General features: G+C 45.8%; 1 protein-coding gene across 2 annotated transcripts in view; it reads left to right on the forward strand.

The window, feature by feature from the left end:
• The window catches only part of SLC25A33 (solute carrier family 25 member 33), a 45,058-nt gene extending 31,905 nt beyond the window's left edge, over window positions 1-13,153 (forward strand). The window contains exons 3-6 of one of the 2 annotated variants that reach the window (XM_025365567.1): window positions 2,132-2,232; window positions 5,281-5,347; window positions 9,575-9,855; window positions 12,231-12,703. In XM_025365567.1, the coding sequence (XP_025221352.1) occupies window positions 2,132-2,232; window positions 5,281-5,347; window positions 9,575-9,855; window positions 12,231-12,433 (652 nt within the window). In that variant the 3' untranslated portion in view covers window positions 12,434-12,703. Of the gene's footprint in view, window positions 1-2,131; window positions 2,233-5,280; window positions 5,348-9,574; window positions 9,856-12,230 lie in introns of both variants that reach the window. The other variant, XM_025365561.1, reaches the window with a different exon arrangement.
• Window positions 13,154-18,974: the final 5,821 nt, after the last annotated feature.

Consider the following 18,974-nt stretch of genomic DNA (forward strand, 5'->3'; position numbering starts at 1 on the left):
CTTCACTTTCTATCAAATGACATCCTCGTATTTTTGCAGGGCTTCTCCTGAAAGCCTGTTTGAAATATACAGAACTGTACTGTCACAGTATATAACGATAGTCACTGGCCACAAGGAGCTGTTTAAATGTAAATTAATCAGAATTAAAGGTTCAGTTGCTCAGCTCCCTGGCCATATTTCAAGCATTCAATCTCCACATGCAGCTAATGGCTACTGTATTGAAGAGCAGAGATACACGGCATCCCATCTTGGCAGAAAGTTCTCTTGGATAGATAGGATAGAGAGGATAACAATGTATGATTGATTGTAAAAGTAACAGAGACAGAGAGAGAATAGCATATCTGGAAAGCAGATTAAAAACTGCCTCCAGGCTGGGCATGGTGGCTCACCCGTGTAATCCCTGCACTTTGGGAGGCTGAGGCAGGTGGATCACCAGAGGTCAGGAGTTGGAGACCAGCGTGGCCAACTTGGCAAAACCCTGTCTCTATTAAAAATACAAAATTAGCCAGGCATGGTGGCGGGCACCCGTAATCCCAGCTACTCTGGGGGCAGAGGTTGCAGTGAGCCAAGATCATGCCACTTCACTCCAGCCTGGGTGAAAGAGCAAAACTCATCTCAAAAAGAAAAAACAAAACAAAAAAACTTCTTCCTGAAAAGGGAACTGGGTGGCAGGGGCAGGACACTTAACTTGTCATACTCCAAGAGACTTGAAAGAAAATGAAGTCTTTCAACAAAAATGAGAATGTTGTCTTATATAGGGTGAAGACCAAAAGCTTATAGAATTCCTCCAGATCAGTGCTCCAATTTAAACATAAATTGGCTGGGTGCAGTAGCTCACACCTGTAATCTCTGCACTTTGGGAGGCCGAGGCAGGCGGATTACTTGAGGTCAGGAGTTTGAGACCAGCCTGGTCAACGTGGTGAAACCACATCTCTACAAAAATACAAAAATTAGCTGAGCGTGGTGGCATGTACCTGTAATCCCAGCTGCTTGGGAAGTTGAGGCAGGAGAATGGCTTGAACCCAGGAGATGGAGGTTGCAGTGAGGTCAGGTCACGCCACTGCACTCCAGCCTGGGTGACAGAGCAAGAACGCCATCTCAAAACAAACAAACCAAAAACATCACCTGGGGATGTTGTAAAAAGGCAGACTTTTTTACTGCTTTTGTTCCTTTAGAATTTTGTAGCAAGTATGTATGATGTATTTAAAGACAGAAAGTACTAGTCTGTGAGATGATCTGGGGTGTGCATTATTCATAGATGGGAAACTACTGCCCATCTGTAGTAAACAAAGTGAGAAGAGCCCTTGCTGCTCACAGGCAGTGCTCCTACAGTGTAACCCTGGTAACCTGATGCAGATTCCTGGCTGCCTCACCCATTTAGAACAATTGGGGTTTAGGGGAAAAGGAAGACTTTTATAACACAATAATGATAAGTAGTTAAGATCCTGAACTGAAAAATATATTCTATGATTAAGATTCATTGGCCAGCAGAAGACAGAAACATTTTCCCTGCATTGCTGGTGAAAGAGCAGGAAAAGTGCCAAGTAGCTCCTATTTCCCAGCCCCAAAAGCGGGAAGATAGCAGGGGGAAAAGTGAAGAGAAAACAAAGGTGACGGGACCACTCTGTGGTAGTCAAGGCAGGGGGTGGTGGAAGGACTCTTTATGAAAACACAGGTATGATATGATGGCTGCTCCTGTGTGATCCTGAGTCATGCAAAAACAGTTCAAATTATGTTCGACATTCTTATTTTGGCACAAGGTGAAAAAGTGTGGTCTATTCTAGAAACATAAACAAAAATTTAAAACTTCCAATGTGTTGATGCTTAAAGGATTAGCATTATCCAGAACGAAGAATGTAAAAGGACTTTATAGATGTTTTCCCCAAATCTCACTTTCCTCAATTATTTTTGAACACCTCTGTCATCACTAAATCATTTCTGGAGGGACACACAAGAGCTTCCTGAACGTGCCTGTGGCAGATTTTGGTTTTAGCACAGGCGAGGACAAGATTTTTGGGTGCGTGGCAGTGTCTTTCCCATTTTATTTTCTGAAAATTTTTCAGGTATTCTGGAGGGACATATAAAGTTGCACTATGATGATTTCTTTATAATGTTCTCTTTGTTCTAACAGGGCTGTATACTTTGCATGTTACTCCAAAGCCAAAGAGCAATTTAATGGCATTTTCGTGCCTAACAGCAATATTGTGCATATTTTCTCAGCTGGCTCTGCAGGTATGTCACCCTAGTGAGCGAAGAGAGGGTTTCTCTCGCTTTTCTAAAGCATGCATTCTGCCAAACAGTTTTTCCAGGAATTAGAAATTAGCTCCTTTCTTCCTTTGCACCTAAAATTGTTTTTCTAAAGCTTTATATTACAACTGATAGGAGAGTGACCGCGGTTTGTAGCTTGATTTTATTTTCCTTGCCCACTAAAGCTCTTTATTTGCCCTCAAAATTTACATGTTCTATGCATGCTATTGGTATTTTGTTCTTCTAAAGGAATATTCATAGGTTTTTCATGTCTTCCTGTTTGCCCATCAAATTATATATATATGTAGATTTATTTATTTTAATTTTTTTTTCGAGACAGTCTCACTTTGTCACCCAGGCTGGACTGGAGGGCAGTGGTGCAATCTCGGCTCACTGCACCCTCCTTCTCCCAAGTTAAAGTGATTCTTGTGCCTTAGCCTCCTGAGTAGCTGAGATTACAAGTATTTGCCACCACGCCTGGCTAATTTTTGCATTTTTAGTAGAGACGGGGTTTCACCATGTTGCCCAGGCTGATCTCAAACTCCTGACCTCAAGTGATCCACCTCCTTGGCCTCCCAGAGTGCTGGGATTATAGGCATGAGCCACTGTGCCTGGCCCCGCCCCATCAGATGATTTTCTAAAATTAGAGTTTCTTTCTTCAGATTCCCCACGGGGTCCCACACACCCTGTGTACAATTGGCACTCCTGTCCCCAACTATGGGTTATGCAGTGAGGGTGTCGGGCTTGCAGTGGAGTTTTTCAGGAGGGTCAGTGACAGCTCACAGCTCACAGGGCATCTGTTCTCTTTTGAGGGAACCATTCCACTTCCTAATGAAAAGCCATAGCAGGACTTCTTCCCCAGGATGTACTTGTAAAACATGAACACGTAGCTATCTGGAAGAAGGGAAGGCTCTTTTTTGTTTTTTTGAGACAGAGTCTCACTCTGTCGCCCAGGCTGGAGTGCAACAGCAAGATCTCGGCTCACTGCAACCTCCTCCTCCTGGGCTCAAGGGATTCTCCTGTCTCAGCCTCCCAAGTAGCTGGGACTACAGGCACGGGCCACCACACCCAGCTAATTTTTTGTATTTTTAGTAGAGGCGAGGTTTCACCGTGTTAGCCAAGATGGTCTCAATCCACCTGCCTCGGCCTCCCAAAGTGTTGGGATTACAGGCGTGAGCCACCGCGCCTGGCCGAGAAGGCTATGTCTAGAAGGCTGTATAGAGTTCTATGTCCATTTAAACAGAAGGGGTTTTTTTGTTTTTTTTTTTTTTAATTGGTTTTGTTTTGTTTTTTGTTTTGTTTTGTTTTGGTACAGGGTCTGGTTCTGTCGCCTAGGCTGGAGTGCAGTGGCATGATCTCAGCTCCCTGCAATCCCCACCTCCTGGGCTCAAGCCATCCTCCTGCCTCTAGCCTCCTGAGTAGCTGAAAGTATAGCTGCACACCAGCATGCCCAGCTAATGTTTTTGTATTTTTTGTAGAAATGGGGTTTAACCATGTTGCCCAAGCTGGCCTCGAATTCCTGAGCTCAAGTGACCCACCTACCTCAGCCTCCTAGAGTGCTGGAATTGCAGGCATGAGCCACCACGCCAGGCCTAGAAAGATATTTTAGAGAACTTAAATTGGCATTTTACAAAAAATTTGCATCTCCTACTAGTCTGTAAGATGTACACACCATTTTTGTTTGCCATTTGTTACTCCAGATACAAGTGTGACCAACCTGTCTGAATATTTATAGCTAATTATTTCTAGACCCTGAATAGAAAATGTTAAAGTTGCTTTATACAAGGAAGCCGTTTCTATGTAATACAGAGCTCTGAGGAGGAAAGGCAGAGTTCCAAAACAGGTTGCTCTTTGCTTAAAGATAGGCCAGTAGTGAGTTACCATAAGCTAACAACTATTAATCCGTTTTGTAACTTTTGCAAAGTTAACTTAGAACCCTTGATAAATAAAGCAGACCTGAAGGAAGTTCCTAAAAACAGTGTCGGCCGGGCGCTGTGGCTCACGCCTGTAATCCCAGCTCTTTGGGAGGCCAGTTAAATTATTTCTGGATCTGAGGCTTATAAATTGAGTTTTAGGACAGTTATAATTTTTGGTAGGAATCACATTAACACAGATATCAACAGTACCATCTAGAGGTTGAAAAGACTAGAAGGGGCCGGGCGCGGTGGCTCAAGCCTGTAATCCCAGCACTTTGGGAGGCCGAGACGGGCGGATCACGAGGTCAGGAGATCGAGACCATCCTGGCTAACACGGTGAAACCCCGTCTCTACTAAAAAATACAAAAAACTAGCCGGGCGAGGTGGCGGGCGCCTGTAGTCCCAGCTACTTGGGAGGCTGAGGCAGGAGAATGGCGTGAACCCAGGAGGCGGAGCTTGCAGTGAGCTGAGATCCGGCCACTGCACTCCAGCCTGGGCGGCAGAGCGAGACTCCGTCTCAAAAAAAAAAAAAGAAAAGACTAGAAGGGATTCCAGAAAATTAAGAGAAATTTATTTTAGATCCAGCAATACCAATAGATGTTACAATTAACGGGGAAACTGAAGCTTCTATCTGCAGGATAGAAATGTAACTGCTTCCGGCTGGGCGCAGTGGCTCACGCCTGTAATCCCAGAATTTTGGGAGGCCAAGGCAGGTGGATCACGAGGTCAGGAGATTGAGACCATCCTGGCTAACAGGGTGAAACCCCATGTCTACTAAAAATACAAAAAATTAGCTGGGTGTGGTGGCAGGCGCCTGTGGTCCCAGCTACTTGGGAGGCTGAGGCAGGAGAATGGCGTGAACATGGGAGGCAGAGCTTGCAGTGAGCTGAGATCGCTGGAGTGATCACTGGAGTGCCCATTGCACTCCAGCCTGGGCAACAGAACAAGAATCTGTCTCCAAAAAAAAGAAAAAGAAAAAGAAATATAACTGCTTCCTACTATCTTTTTATTAGGCCATTGAAATACTGATTTCAAAGTTTATTATATGATAATAGACATCTTTAATAAGTATTGACTATGTACAGTGTTGACCTTTACTGTTTTTTTTTTTTTCCAGCTTTTATCACAAATTCCTTAATGAATCCTATATGGATGGTTAAAACCCGAATGCAGCTAGAACAGAAGTAAGTTATTATTTGTTCCTTCCTTAATGAAAGGATTTTTGGGATTTTTTTTTTCTTGCCCAAATTCCCCCACATCTCTAAGGAATGAGATATACAGATTCAAGTGCATGCAGGATTCCTTTTGCATTGAGGTTTGTGTTGTGAGCATCATTGGAAGATGAGGGCGACAGAGATGACAAACAGGGGAAGGAGGGGATTTCTCTGGTTGCGTTCCCTGATCTGCAGTCCCGCCTGTTGTCTCAGAGAGTCAGTGACTGTCTCTCCTTTGCAGACCCCATCCCAGTTGAAGCGCTGTGGGTTCTCCTCCAGATGGTCTCCCTCTCAAAAGGGAAGACAGTAAAGGCAGAACTCTGAGTGTCCTCGGACCTCAGAGGGCTAATTTTAGTCTCCAAAGGCCCTAAACTGTAATAGGCTTCTGCCCTCGAACTCCAGCCAGGGGTTTGTAACATTTTGTAGGGCTGTGGATTCCTTTGGTAGTCTGGTGACACCTGCAGGCCCTTTTTAGAATAATGTTGTTTTTTGGATGTTTTGTTTTGTTTTGTTTTTGAGATAGGGTCTCACTTGCTGCCCAGGCTGAAGTGCAGTGCAATCTCAGCCCACTGCAATCTATGCCTCCCAGGTAGAATAATGTATTTTTTTTCCGTTTTCTTTTCTTTTTTTTTTTTGAGACAGGGTCTCATCTATAACCCAGCCTCGACCTCCCAGGCTCAAGCAATCCTCCTGCCTCAGCCTCACCTCCTCAGTAGTTTGAGATCACAAGTGCATGCCACCACACCCAGCTAATTTTGTTTTTCTTACAGAGATGGATCTTGCCATGTTGCCCAGGCTGGTCTCAACTCCTGGGCTCAAGCAATCCTCCTGTCTCGGCTTCCCAAAGTGCTGGGATTACAGGCGTGAACCACCACACCAGGCCTTACAATAAGGTTTTTAAAAATACACTTATCAGTGATATAGTAGTATGCCTCTTTAACACATTAAATTAACAAGATAGTAGTCCAGTAACTGCCATAATTTCTAAGAAATGATAAACCGTGTCCTGTGATGTTTTCAACAAATATAATGTGACATGAAAATATTTCTATGTGTGTCAAATCACAGGTACTACTACTAGTACTACTGTGGCCTGTTTATTTACATTTGTAATAAATACGATTAACCCAAGCTAATGGAACTCGGCGTAAACAGTGTTTTAAACTTATCATCAATAAAGCTAAGTTTCATCTAAGTTGTAAAAAACCCTAGCTGAAATGAAATAAAGTACGAAGGTGGCTTTAATACTTCTGAAGACACAATAGCTAAGACCCAAACTGGGATTAGATACCCCACTATGCTTAGCCCTAAACTCCAATAGTTAACAATTTAACTTTTGGGATTTCGGTTAAGGATTAGGGTTAAAGATGCCATTTTCTCCCCAGTCCAAGTGAACGAACTACCAGCATTCTATTAAGAACCCCTGTATTACTGTGTTGCCTGGAAATGTGTACACTGGAAACTTCTAGCCAGTCCACTCTGATTTTCAGCTGCCTCTAAAGAAAGGAGGCAGGCTGGACGTGGTGGCTTATGCCTGTAATCCCAGCACTTTGGGAGGCCGAGGAGGGCAGATCACAAAGTCAGGAGTTCGAGACCAGCCTGGCCAACATGGTGAAACCACGTCTCTACAAAAAACACAAAAATTAGCCGGGCATGGTGGCATGCACCTGTAATCCCAGGGAGGCTGAAGCAGGAGATCGCTTGAACCCAGAAGTTGGAGGTTGTAGCTGAGATTGCACCACTGCACTCCAGCCTGGGGGATAGAGTGAGTAAGACTCTGTCTCAAAAAAAAAAAAAAAAAGCGTAGTTAGTTCTAGGGAGCTGTAAGACAGAAAGTGTGGTTGGCGTGTAGTATGTGCATCTGCTCCGAGGAGAAGGGAGTTATGGAAGAATAAGGCTGGAAGAGCAGGGGAGCCCAATCCTTCCCAGGCCTGAAAGGGAATTTGGAGTTGGACTTTAAGGGCAGTCTCGGGAAATGGAGGATGGAAGTAGGGGGTGCCTTCCAGGGGACATTCAGCAGCTAAGTTTGGAGACATTTGAAGTTGCCACAACTTAGGTGGGTGTTTTTGGTGTCTAGTGTGAATAGAGGCTGCGATGCTGCTAAACATCCTACAAGGCACATAACAGCCTGCTTCTCCCCAAACTGAATGATCTAGCCCCAAATGTGAATAGTGCCAAGGGTGAGAAACTCTGGATGTTTTGTTTTGAGATGGAGTCTTGCCCTGTAGCCCAGGCTGGAGTGCAGCGGCGCATCTCAGCTCACTGCAAGCTCCGCCTCCCAGGTTCATGCCATTCTCCTGCCTCAGCCTCCCGAACAGCTGGGAATACAGGTGCCCGCCACCACGCCCAGCTAATTTTTTGTATTTTTTAGTAGAGACAGGGTTTCACCATGTTAGCCAGGTTGGTCTCGATCTCCTGACCCTGTGATCTGCCCGCCTCGGCCTCCCAAAGTGCTGGGATTACAGGCACCCAGCCTCTGGATGGGAGTTGTGTGGTTGGATTTGTGTTAGAAAGGTCACTGCGACTAAGGAGCGGGAACAGTCTATGCGGAGATAATAAAGGGAGAGAGGCCAGTTGAGACTGAGTGAAGCCCAAGGGCCCCAGGTCTGCGCCTGCTTGGAGGGGTCTGTGACGTGTGACCGGTGCACAGCTGACTACGCTTATCCAGTGGCTCACTCCTGCCTTGCAGCCAGGCAGTTCATAAATGCTTTACGTCCTGGGGTAGGAGCCTCTAAACCTGAGGCTTTTCATTTGCTGTTTTATTTTGATGTTTTATGATTTTATAAATTTAGCAATAATTAGAATCTCTTTGGAGATGAGTGCAATCAGAAATCTAATAAGTAGCCTCACCAACAGGTTGGAATGTTCCTGTTTTTCTTTCTTATTATGTATTTTTTTGTAGAGATAGGGCCTCACTACATTGGCCAGGCTGGTCTTGAACTCCTGGCCTCAAGCAGTCCTTCCGCCTCAGCCTCCCGAAGTGCTGGGATTACAGGTGTGAGCCACTGCTCCTAGCCCTTGTGATCGTCCTTTACCTTTAACTTAGTCCTGTTTTCCACTGAAAGCATTCCCTGTGTCTCACGGCCTTGTGACTTAATCTAGCAGGTGTACCATGGTCAGCTATCTGGATTGTTCTGATTGTTTTGCAGTTGTAGTTCCTCTGTGATGAGCCTTACTGCTCCCTGCAGCTCTTTCTAAAATTAGGTCAAATGTTAATGTTTTTATGAACATGTTTCTATGACTCTTGATACAGATGTAGCGAGTATTCTGTGGGCCTGTCAGATGTGCCAGCTAATTGGTCTGGCCTCAGTGGGCTGGGGGTCAGCTGACAACAGTACAAAGATACGTGGGAAAAACTCTTCCTCAAACCATGTTTTTCCTCCACTGTCACACCACAACAGTCATTGACACAGAAGATGACTTCTGTGACCAAATGTGCAGGGGGGTTTTCCTACACACTGAGCAGCGGACACCAGCTGGGTGTCCTCTCGTTCAGTTCCGACACTGTCTAACAGGAGACAGCCCCATAGATTGGGGGCTTAGCCCCCAGGACTTCCCACCCCCCACCCACCCACACACCAGTTGCATGTCTGGGCCTCCAGAGCTTCTAAACGACCAGCTTCAAGTTGGGGTTCCCATGCCCCTCTCTTTGGATTCTATTAATTTGCTGGAGTGGCTCACAGAACTCAGGGAAACACTTAATATTTGCTGGTTTGTTATAAAGGACATCGCAAGGATACAGAAGAAGAAATAGGTAGGGCCAGGTACAGAGTAAGGGGCGCGGAGCTTTCATACCCTCCCCAGGGGCCACCCTCCAGGAGCCTGCATGCGATCAGCTCTGAAAGCTCCCTGGACCCTGTCCTCTTGGGTTTTTCTGGAAGCTTCATGCCAGCAGCATTCCTTCCCCCAAGGGATAGAAGGGGACTCTCATGGAGTAAGATCAACAGGGTAGGGACATTAGAGGATGGCCTTGGGGCAGGCGAAAGGAGATTGAGGGACTATCAGAGGCTGCCCCTGTGGCCTCACACACCCCACATTGTAACAAAAGACAAGGGCTATGAGAGTTAGGAGCCAGGAATGAGGATGAAAACAGGTATCCTAACACCACAAGGAAGACCCATTCTCCTACTGTGTGATATCTCTGTGTTCCGCCATGATGTGTCTCTTTAACAGCCTGTGCTGGTCTCTTTTATGCAGAGTGAGGGGCTCTAAGCAGATGAATACACTCCAGTGTGCTCGTTACGTTTACCAGACTGAGGGCATTCGTGGCTTCTATAGAGGATTAACTGCCTCTTATGCTGGAATTTCCGAAACTATAATCTGCTTTGCTATTTATGAAAGTTTAAAGAAGTATCTGAAAGAAGCTCCATTAGCCTCTTCTGCAAATGGGACTGAGAAAAATCCCACAAGTTTTTTTGGACTTATGGCAGCTGCTGCTCTTTCTAAGGGCTGTGCCTCCTGCATTGCTTATCCACACGGTATGTTTTGCTTTTGTTCTTCCAGAACAGTAAAACAGCTGTCAGGTTTGTCATTTGTGGGTATATCTAGACTTCTGTGGCACACGCTGAGGCACAGGATCCCTGCAGGTAAGGTCAGTGAGTACGAGGGAAACGGCTCTAACCGCATGGATGGAGGTCACGTGAGTGGTGGGAACTCAACCTTACTCAGCTCCAGCTGATTATAGCCAAAACTTGCTGTGCAGAAACGCAGGCCCTGGGTTCCTAAACTTCTGCTGTTTTCAAGGAAGCTAAAAATCTGGATTGTATTTAGTATTCCTTGAATCAAAATAATAATATGGGAGCCAAACTTAAAAATCACTCAGCCTTGGCTGGGCATGGTGGCTCACGCCTATAATCCCAGCACTTTGGGGAGGCTGAGGCAGGTGGATCATGAGGTCAAGAGATTGAGACCAGCCTGGCCAACACAGTGAAACTCCATCCTTACGAAAAATACAAAATTAGCTGGGCATGGTAGCACACACCTGTAGTCCCAGCTACTTGGGAGGCTGAGGCAGGAGAATTGCTTGAACCCGGGAGGTGGAGGTTGCCGTGAGCCGAGATCAAGCCACTGCACTCCACTCTGGTGACAGAGCAAGAGTCTGTCTCAAAAAAAAAATAAAAATAAAAATCAGCCTTCATTTCTAATGGAGCCTTAAGTAAGGCTACTTTGGGTAAGTTTATTTTTTTAAGTTATGGAATTGTTGACCTACTGGCCTACTTGTTTTTAAAAATGCTTAGTTTATTGTGCCATGAAAAACAGGGTTTATTTTCATAAGCCTACTTACTGTCAGCTATGACAAATGAATACAGTCAACTCAGTAACAGGTGCTGAGTCCCCCTTGTGTCCTGGGACACTAAGCTGACCCCAAAGGACATGTGAGGAAAGAGGTCAGTGATGCCTCCCAGGGTCTGAGGTCTGTGTGAGGGCAGAAATGATGAATGTCCAACTGTAGGTGTCTGGGAAGGAGGCCCAGGTGGGCAAAAGCTAGCAAAAGGAGAGGGTGGCTTTTGAGCCGGGCGGAGTAGAAAATGTTTCCAGGAGGAAAAGAAAACTGAAAAGTATAAGAAAAGAATTCGTTGAAGATATTGCCATACTTCATACAAATTACACCTTCAGTGAAATTAGCATTTGCTTAATTGGGAGTAGAAAACCGTGAATTATTTTAACATTAAGTCCCATTCAAACTAAGCTTTTCTTTTAACACCCTCCCCCCACTTTTTTTTTGTTTTTTGAGACTGAGTCTTGCTCTGTGCCCCAGGCAGGAGTGCAATGGCGTGATCTCGGCTCACTGCAAGCTCCGCGGTTCACGCCATTCTCCTGCCTCAGCCTCCTGAGTAGCTGGGACTACAGGCACCCACCACCACGCCTGGCTAATTTTTTGTATTTTTTAGTAGAGATGGGGTTTCACAGTGTTAGCCAGGATGGTCTCGATCTCCTGACCTCGTGATCTGCCCGCCTCAGCCTCCCAAAGTGCTGGGATTACAGGCTTGAGCCACCACGCCCGGACTTTTTAACCCCTTAAAAGTTATTTTGCTGTAATCCCAGCACTTTGGGAGGCCAAGACGAGAACATCACCTGAGAAAAGGAGTTCGAAACCAGGCTGGCCAACATGGCGAAACCCCGTCTCTACTAAAAATACAAAAATTAGCCAGGCATGGTGGTGGGTGCTTGTAATCCCAGCTACTCAGGAGGCTGAGGCAGGAGAATCACTTGAACCAGGGAGGCAGAGGTTGCAGTGAGCCAAGATCGTACCCACTGCACTCCAGCCTGAGTGACAGAGTGAGACTCTGCCTCAAAAAAAAAAAAAGTTATTTTGTACTTTTGTGTATATGTAAGCGTCAATAGTTGACCAAATCCTAGAGTTGGAAATGGTTCTAAAAAGAACTTAATTTTTCATTATCTCTCTAGGTATATGACTTTCCTGTCCAAATACAGCTGAGGTGGGAAACAGACATAGTTGTAACCTTGACAATTTTATTTTATTTCTTTCTTTTTTGAGACAGAGTCTTGCTTGCTCTGTGGCCCAGGCTGGAGTGCAGTGGCACGATCCCGACTGCAACCTTCACCTCCCGGGTTCAAGCGATCTTCATTCCTCAGCCACTCTAATAGTAGGCGTGCACCACCATGCCTGGCTAATTTTTGTATTTTCAGTAGAGACGGAGTTTCACCATGTTGGCCAGGCTGGTCTCCAACTCCTGGCCTCAAGTGATCCGCCCACCGCTGCCTCCCAAAGTTCTGGGATTACAGTGTGAGACACCGCAACCGGCCTAACCTTGACAGTTTTAAAGTTGCGTGCTGTGGATTCTTTCCCCATTTAATATGTGGAGTAAAGTAGGTCTTTCTCTCTCTGCAGAAGTCATAAGGACAAGGCTCCGGGAAGAGGGCACCAAGTACAAGTCTTTTGTCCAGACGGCGCGCCTGGTGTTCCGGGAAGAAGGCTATCTCGCCTTTTATAGAGGACTCTTTGCCCAGCTTATCCGGCAGATCCCAAATACTGCCATTGTGTTGTCTACTTACGAGTTAATTGTGTACCTGTTAGAAGACCGTACTCAGTAACATGCCAGAAAATTGTGCTCTAGAAGAATAAAACTGAAAAAGTCTAGAGAATTTTTCCCCCATTGATGTTTAGAACGTTTGAGACTGAAACAGGAAAGGCCATAAAATATCTGGCTAATATCACCTGTTGGACATTTCCTTTTGGATTCATGCTTTCTGGAAGGTTTAAATTCATTAACGTTAATAGTTAATTATAACATTTTTTTTAACTTAAGAGGATTCAGGGTTAAGCACCAACTAAATTAAATCATGCTATTTAATTTAAGTATACATTTGGCTTGTGTCCTCTTTTATGCTCACTGTACTATGAAGGACTTAAGTAGTTCAGATAAACATGCCCTAGAAATGCATAGAAAAATGATAAAGTCAGAATACAACTTGTTTTGTAATCTGACTTTAAGATCTTGCACTGCTAGATAAGGAAGAAATGTCACATTTTGGCTGGGTGCAGTGGCTCACGTCTGTAATCCCAGCACTTTGGGAGGCTGAGGCAGATGGATCACCTGAAGTCAGGAGTTCCAGACCAGCCTGGCCAACATGGCGAAACCCTGTCTCTACTAAAAATATAAAAATTAGCCAGGCGTGCGCCTGTAATCCCAGCTACTTGGGAGGCTGAGGCAGGAGAATCACTTGAAACCCCCTGGGGGCGGAAGTTGCAGCCAGCCAAGATCGTGCCACTTTACTCCAGCGTGGTTGACAGAGCGAGACTCTATCTCAAAAGAAAAAAAAGTGTCACATTTTGATGGTGGTGTGTGGACCAGGACAAACTTCCCAGCAATTTTTCTCCTTCGTACATTTCCGATTACATGCAGATTGATCATCTAAGCTTTCAGACTACTGAGATGAATATATATAACTTTCTGACACTAAATATTTTAAGCTATAAAAAATTTCCTGAAGTTATCCTCTTCTCCCTACTTTGAACCAAAGGCAAGAATTTTTAAAGAACTGTTTATCAGTGGCCTGGCTCCTGGATATAGTTTCGGAAGTTAACACCAGTTACCTTGTTAAGTGTGTGACAGCACAGCCGACCTGTTTGGCTGTGAATCCAGAATGTGATGAAGAACGGTCATTCCCACTGAGGTCTTTAGCCCTATTCTTGGACCTCTGCTTTTGCAGAAAAGGAGCACAACATAGGACTATGGCTCACCCGTCAGAGAGCTCACCTTTATTCTGATAGAAAGCACTGGGATTATTTAAATATCCTAGTTCAATGTTAAAAAAAAAAAATTTTAACCCCAGCACTTTGGGAGGCCGAGGCGGGCGGATCAGGAGGTCAGGAGATCGAGACCATCTTGGCTAACACGGTGAAACCCCATCTCTACTAAAAAAAAATACAAAAAAATTAGCCAGATGTGGTGGCGGGTGCCTGTAGTCCCAGCTACTCGGGAGGCTGAGGCAGGAGAATGGCGTGAACCCGGGAGGCAGAGCTGGCAGTGAGCCGAGATCACGCCACTGCACTCCAGCCTGGATGATAGAGTGAGACTCCGTCTCAAAAAAAAAAAAGTCAGGGTGTTACCCCCTTGGTTTTAAAGCAAATTTAATGAGGGAAGAAAAAGATGATACTAAGAAGGCAAGTAAAGCCCGTAGTCTTCCCATTAGCTGTCACTGGAATTTCAGTATATTATACATGAAGGTGGGTTTTCAATCGAACGTCTAGAAAGATACTCATTTCTAATACCTACGCACTGTAGTTTCAGGTTTACTTGCAGACATTCTGTTAGGGTTAAGAGGAGGATATTTCCAAGTTATATTTAAATCGAGTTTACTTTTATTCACCTTTTTATAGTCATAAGGGAAGTTAACTGGATTCTCTAGTATAATTGCTCCAACAACTATATAGAAGTCAAAATGAGTGACTTTAGTGAAGCTTCTGTACTTTACAATACATGATAGGAATGCTATTCCAGAAGTTTTGTTTTTGAGATGGAGTCTCGCTCCGTCTCTCCCAGGCTGGAGTGCAGTGGCACGATCTCAGCTCACTGCAGCCTCTGCCTCCCGGTTTCAAGCAATTCTCCTGTCTTAGCCTCCTGGGTAGCTGGGACTACAGGCGTGCACCACCATACCTGGCTAATTTTGTACTTTTAGTAGAGATGGGGTTTTACCATGTTGGCCAGGCTGGTCTCAAACTCCTGACCTCAGGTGATCTACCTGCCTCGGCCTCCCAAAGTACTGGGATTACAGGAGTGAGCCACCATACCTGGCCCGCCCTACACCCCATGCCCTTTTTGTTGTTACTGTTTTCAGACAAGGTATCACTGAGTCACTGAAGCTGGATACAGTGGCAAGGTCATAGCTCACTGTAACCTCAAACTCCTGGGCACAAGGGATCCTCCCACCTCAGCCTCCCAAAGTAGCTTGGACCACAGGAAAGTACCACCATGCCCAGCTAATGTTTTTCCATTCTTTGTGCAGACAAGGTTTTGCTATATTGCCCAGGCTGGTCTTAGACTACTGGCCAGAAGCGACCTTACCTCCTCAGCCTCCCAAAGGACTGGGATTACAGAGTAACATCTTATTTTAATATTCACATTCCTATTTTAGTATTCATATTCGATGATGGCACTTAGCAACATCCTCCTATATCCATATTAAAACCTGTTTTCCAAGATTGTATCTAATATGAAGGTGTAAAATTGCTTTGTTTTCACTCATTCTTGAATGAATAAATTAGATAGTAACTAATTATAATTTTAGTTTTCTGCTTCTCCTGCCCCAGGGCATGGAAATGCAAGCTGCTTAGGCACCCAAAGTAGGAAAGAAGTGATGTTTCCTCTATAAGCTTTACAGTTTAAAGCTCATTAGCTTTAAACATGGGAAATATCTGGTTTTTCTCTTAATTTTTGTGAGTATATAGGAGGTGTATATATTTATGGGGTACATGAGATGTTTTGATGCAGGCATGCAACATGAAATAAGCACATCATGGAGAATGGGGTCTCCATTTCCTTCAAGCATTTATCCATTGAGTTGCAAACAATCCAGTTACACTCTTATTTTGAAAGGTACATTTAATGTTGGGGCTGGGTGGTTCACGCTTGTAACCCCAGCACTTTGGGAGGGTGAGGCAGGCGGAGGATCGCTTGTACTCAGGAGTTCGAGATCAGCCTGGCAACATGGTGAAACCCTGTCTTTATCTAAAAAAAAAAAAAAAAAAAAAAAAAAGCTGGGTGTGGTAGTGGTGTGCACTTGTGGTGTCAGCTGCTCCAGAAAATGAGGCAGGAGAATGAATGACTTGAGCCCAGGAGGCGGAGTTTGCAGTGAGCTGAGATGGCACCATTGCATTACAGCTTGGGTGACAGGAGTGACCCTGTCTCAAAAGTACAGTTAAATTATTATTGACTGTAGTCACCCGGTTATGCTTTTTTCTTTCTCTTTTTTTCATATAAAGATTTTTTTTTTTTTTTTGAAACGGAGTCTCGCTCTGTCGCCCAGGCTGGAGTGCAGTGGTGCAATCTCGGCTTACTGCAACCTCCGCCTTCTGGGTTCACGCCATTCTCCTGCCTCAGCCTCCCGAGTAGCTAGGACTATAGGCACTCGCCACTACACCTGGCTAATTTTTTGTATTCTTCAGTAGAGACGGGGTTTCACTGTTAGCCAGGATGGTCTCGATCTCCTGACCTCGTAATCCGCCCACCTCAGCCTCCCAAAATGCTAGGATTACAGGCGTGAGCCACCGTGCCTGGCCAAGATTTTTTAAATAAAAACAATTTTTTTTTTTGAGATGGAGTCTGGCTCTGTGGCCCAGGTTGGAGTGCAATGGCATGATCTCGGCTCACTGCAACCTCTGCCTCCCGGGTTCAAGCAATTCTCTTGCCTCAGCCTACCAAGTATCTGGAATTACAGGTGCCCGCCACCACACCTGGCTAATTTTTGTATTTTTGTATCTTTAGTCACCATGTTGGCTAGGCTGGTCTCAAACGCCTGATCTCAAGTGGTCTGCCTGCTTTGGCCTCCCAGAGTGCTGAGATTACAGGTGTAAGCCACCTCGCGGTAGCTCACACCTGTAATCCCAGCACTTTGGGAGGCTGAGGAAGGAGAATTGCTTGAGGCCAGGAGTTCAAGGCCAGCCTGGGCAACATAGGGAGACCCTCTCTTTACAAAAAATTAGTTGAGCATGCACCTGTAGTCCCAGCTACTTGGGAGGCTGAGGTGGGAGGATCCCTTGAGCCCAGGAGGTTGAGGCTGCAGTGAGCCATGGGATCATGCCACTGTACCCCAATCTGGATGACAGAGCAAGAGGGGCATCTGAGCCTGTAGAATGGTCTGACTCCAAAGTCAAGACCTGACAAACCATTTCATTCCATTTACTTAAGAGTTACAGATCCATGGATGATACCGCTGATAATGCACATAACAGAATTGGCCACATAAAGATTCCTTTGGGTGGGACATGCAAACAATCTTCCTTGGGAAGCAAATAGTACTTAAAACAATTGCTGTTTTGAGGGAAGATAAACCTTAGATGATTATTTTGTTTGCTCATGGCTGGTGAAAGCTTCAAGACCGCATAGAAAGGCTTTTGCTGGGATACTCACAAGAAAGGAGGTCCAGACCCAAGTGAACCTCCAGGTTTCCTGTCTGCTTCACTCTCCAGTCCTCTTTCCCACCTAGTGAATGTGCGTGATTCGGGTGTGGACAGAGGAACTGGCTGCAGGAGCAAAAAAATATTTGCCCTTAACCTGTCACTACCCACAAAGAGTTTACAATGTTAACCTTCGGAAAAAAAAAAAAAGCAAACTTGTCAGAACAGTAGAACATAGTGTGTAATTAGATACAAATATTTTCTGTTTACTTTTTAAAAACTAGTAATTTAGCTGAAATCAATAATGAAACACAGTGACTCTTCCTCTCAAATCTCCCACCACCAGGTAGTCAGTTTGCAGTTAAGCGTTAACTATCCTCCACTTCCTACAAGCACATAAGGCTTTATTTAAGCTTTGAATATTATTTAAAAATCAATCTTCATGTTGCTTTTTTCTTTTTAATTTTTTTTTTTTTTTTTTTTTTTTGAGATGGAGTCTCTCTGTCGCCAGGCTGGAGTGCAGTGGCACAACCTCAGCTCGCTGCAACCTCCACCTCCTGGGTTCAAGCGATTCTCCTGCCTTAGCCTCCCGTGTAGCTGCGACTATAGGCGCGCACCACCACACCCAGCTAATTTTTGTATTTTTAGTGGAGACCAGGTTTCACCATGTTGGTCAGGATGGTCTCGAACTCCTGACCTTGTGATCCGCCCCTCGGCCTCCCAAAATGCTGGGATTACAGGCATGAGCCGCCATGTGCACGGCCTGCATGTTGCTTTTTTGTTGTCGTTTTTGTTTTTTCGAGAAGGAGTCTCCCTCTGTCACCCAGGCTGGAGTGCAGTGGCGCAATCTTGACTCATTGCAATATCCGCCTCCCGGGTTCAAGCAATGCTTGTGCCTCAGCTTCCTGAGTAGCTGGGAGTACAGGCGTGCACCACCACGCCCGGCTAATTTTTGTATTTTCATTAGAGACTGGCTTTCACCATGTTGCCCAGCCTGGTCTTGAACTTTTGACCTCAGGTGATCTGCCCGCCTTGGCCTCCCAAAGTGCTGGAATTAACAGGTGTAAACCACCGCGGCCCGCCTGCATGTTGCTTCTTAGAAACAATTATCATCCATCTATGCCAATAACTCCAGATCTGGCTGGCTGGCTTGCTTGCTTGCTTTTCTTTCTTTCTTTCTTTTCTTTCTTTTCCTTCTTTCTTTGTTTTTCTTTTTTGAGAAGGAGTCTGGCTTTGTCGCCCAGGCTGGAGTGGAGTGCAGTGGCGCCATCTCGGCTCACTGAAAGCTCCGCCTCTCGGGTTCCCGCAATTCTCCTGCCTCAGCCTCCCGAGTAGCTGGGACTACAGGCGCCCGCCACCACGCCTGGCTAATTTTTTAGTAGAGACGGAGTTAGTATTTTTAGTAGAGATGGGGTTTCACCGTGTTAGGATGGTCTCGATCACCTTGTGATCCGCCCGCCTCGGCCTCGGGAAGTGCTGGGAGTGCGGCCACCGCGCCCTGCCTGGATCTGGCATTCTTTCTAATGGTTGCGTTATGTTGCGAACTATGGCTGTCCTATGATTTATTTAACCATGTCCCTATCCGTGGATGATCGTGTTTCTAAAAAACTAGTTTTTCAACCATTGGAGCGGCTTAAGGAGCTGCTAAACAGCACCGGGCGCAGAGGCTGGGTTTGACTAGACAGGATTAGGGAGGGGGAAAAAGACTAATTACAAGCAGTTGCGTACTCTGGAGATGCTCCCCTTCGCAGAAGCTCGGTGTACTGTCTGCAGCCAGACCTCCCCGCCTGGCGGCGGGCGCGGGAGGCAGAGGGCGGGGCTTTCCCACCGGGCTCCGTGCCCCGCCCTCCCCGCACCGCCTTCCACCTCCCGCCGCGTGGGGGCGCTCCCGGGCCGGCGCTGTCGCTTCCGCCGCCGCCCCGCCCACCCGGGCTCGCCCCGCGTCCCGATTGGCTGCGCGACGAGAGCGCGCCGAGTCAGGGGGCGGGCCCGCGCCCGCTACAAAGCGGCGAAGGT

Source organism: Theropithecus gelada, chromosome 1 (genome assembly GCF_003255815.1).
Source record: "Theropithecus gelada isolate Dixy chromosome 1, Tgel_1.0, whole genome shotgun sequence".
NCBI lineage: Eukaryota > Metazoa > Chordata > Mammalia > Primates > Cercopithecidae > Theropithecus > Theropithecus gelada.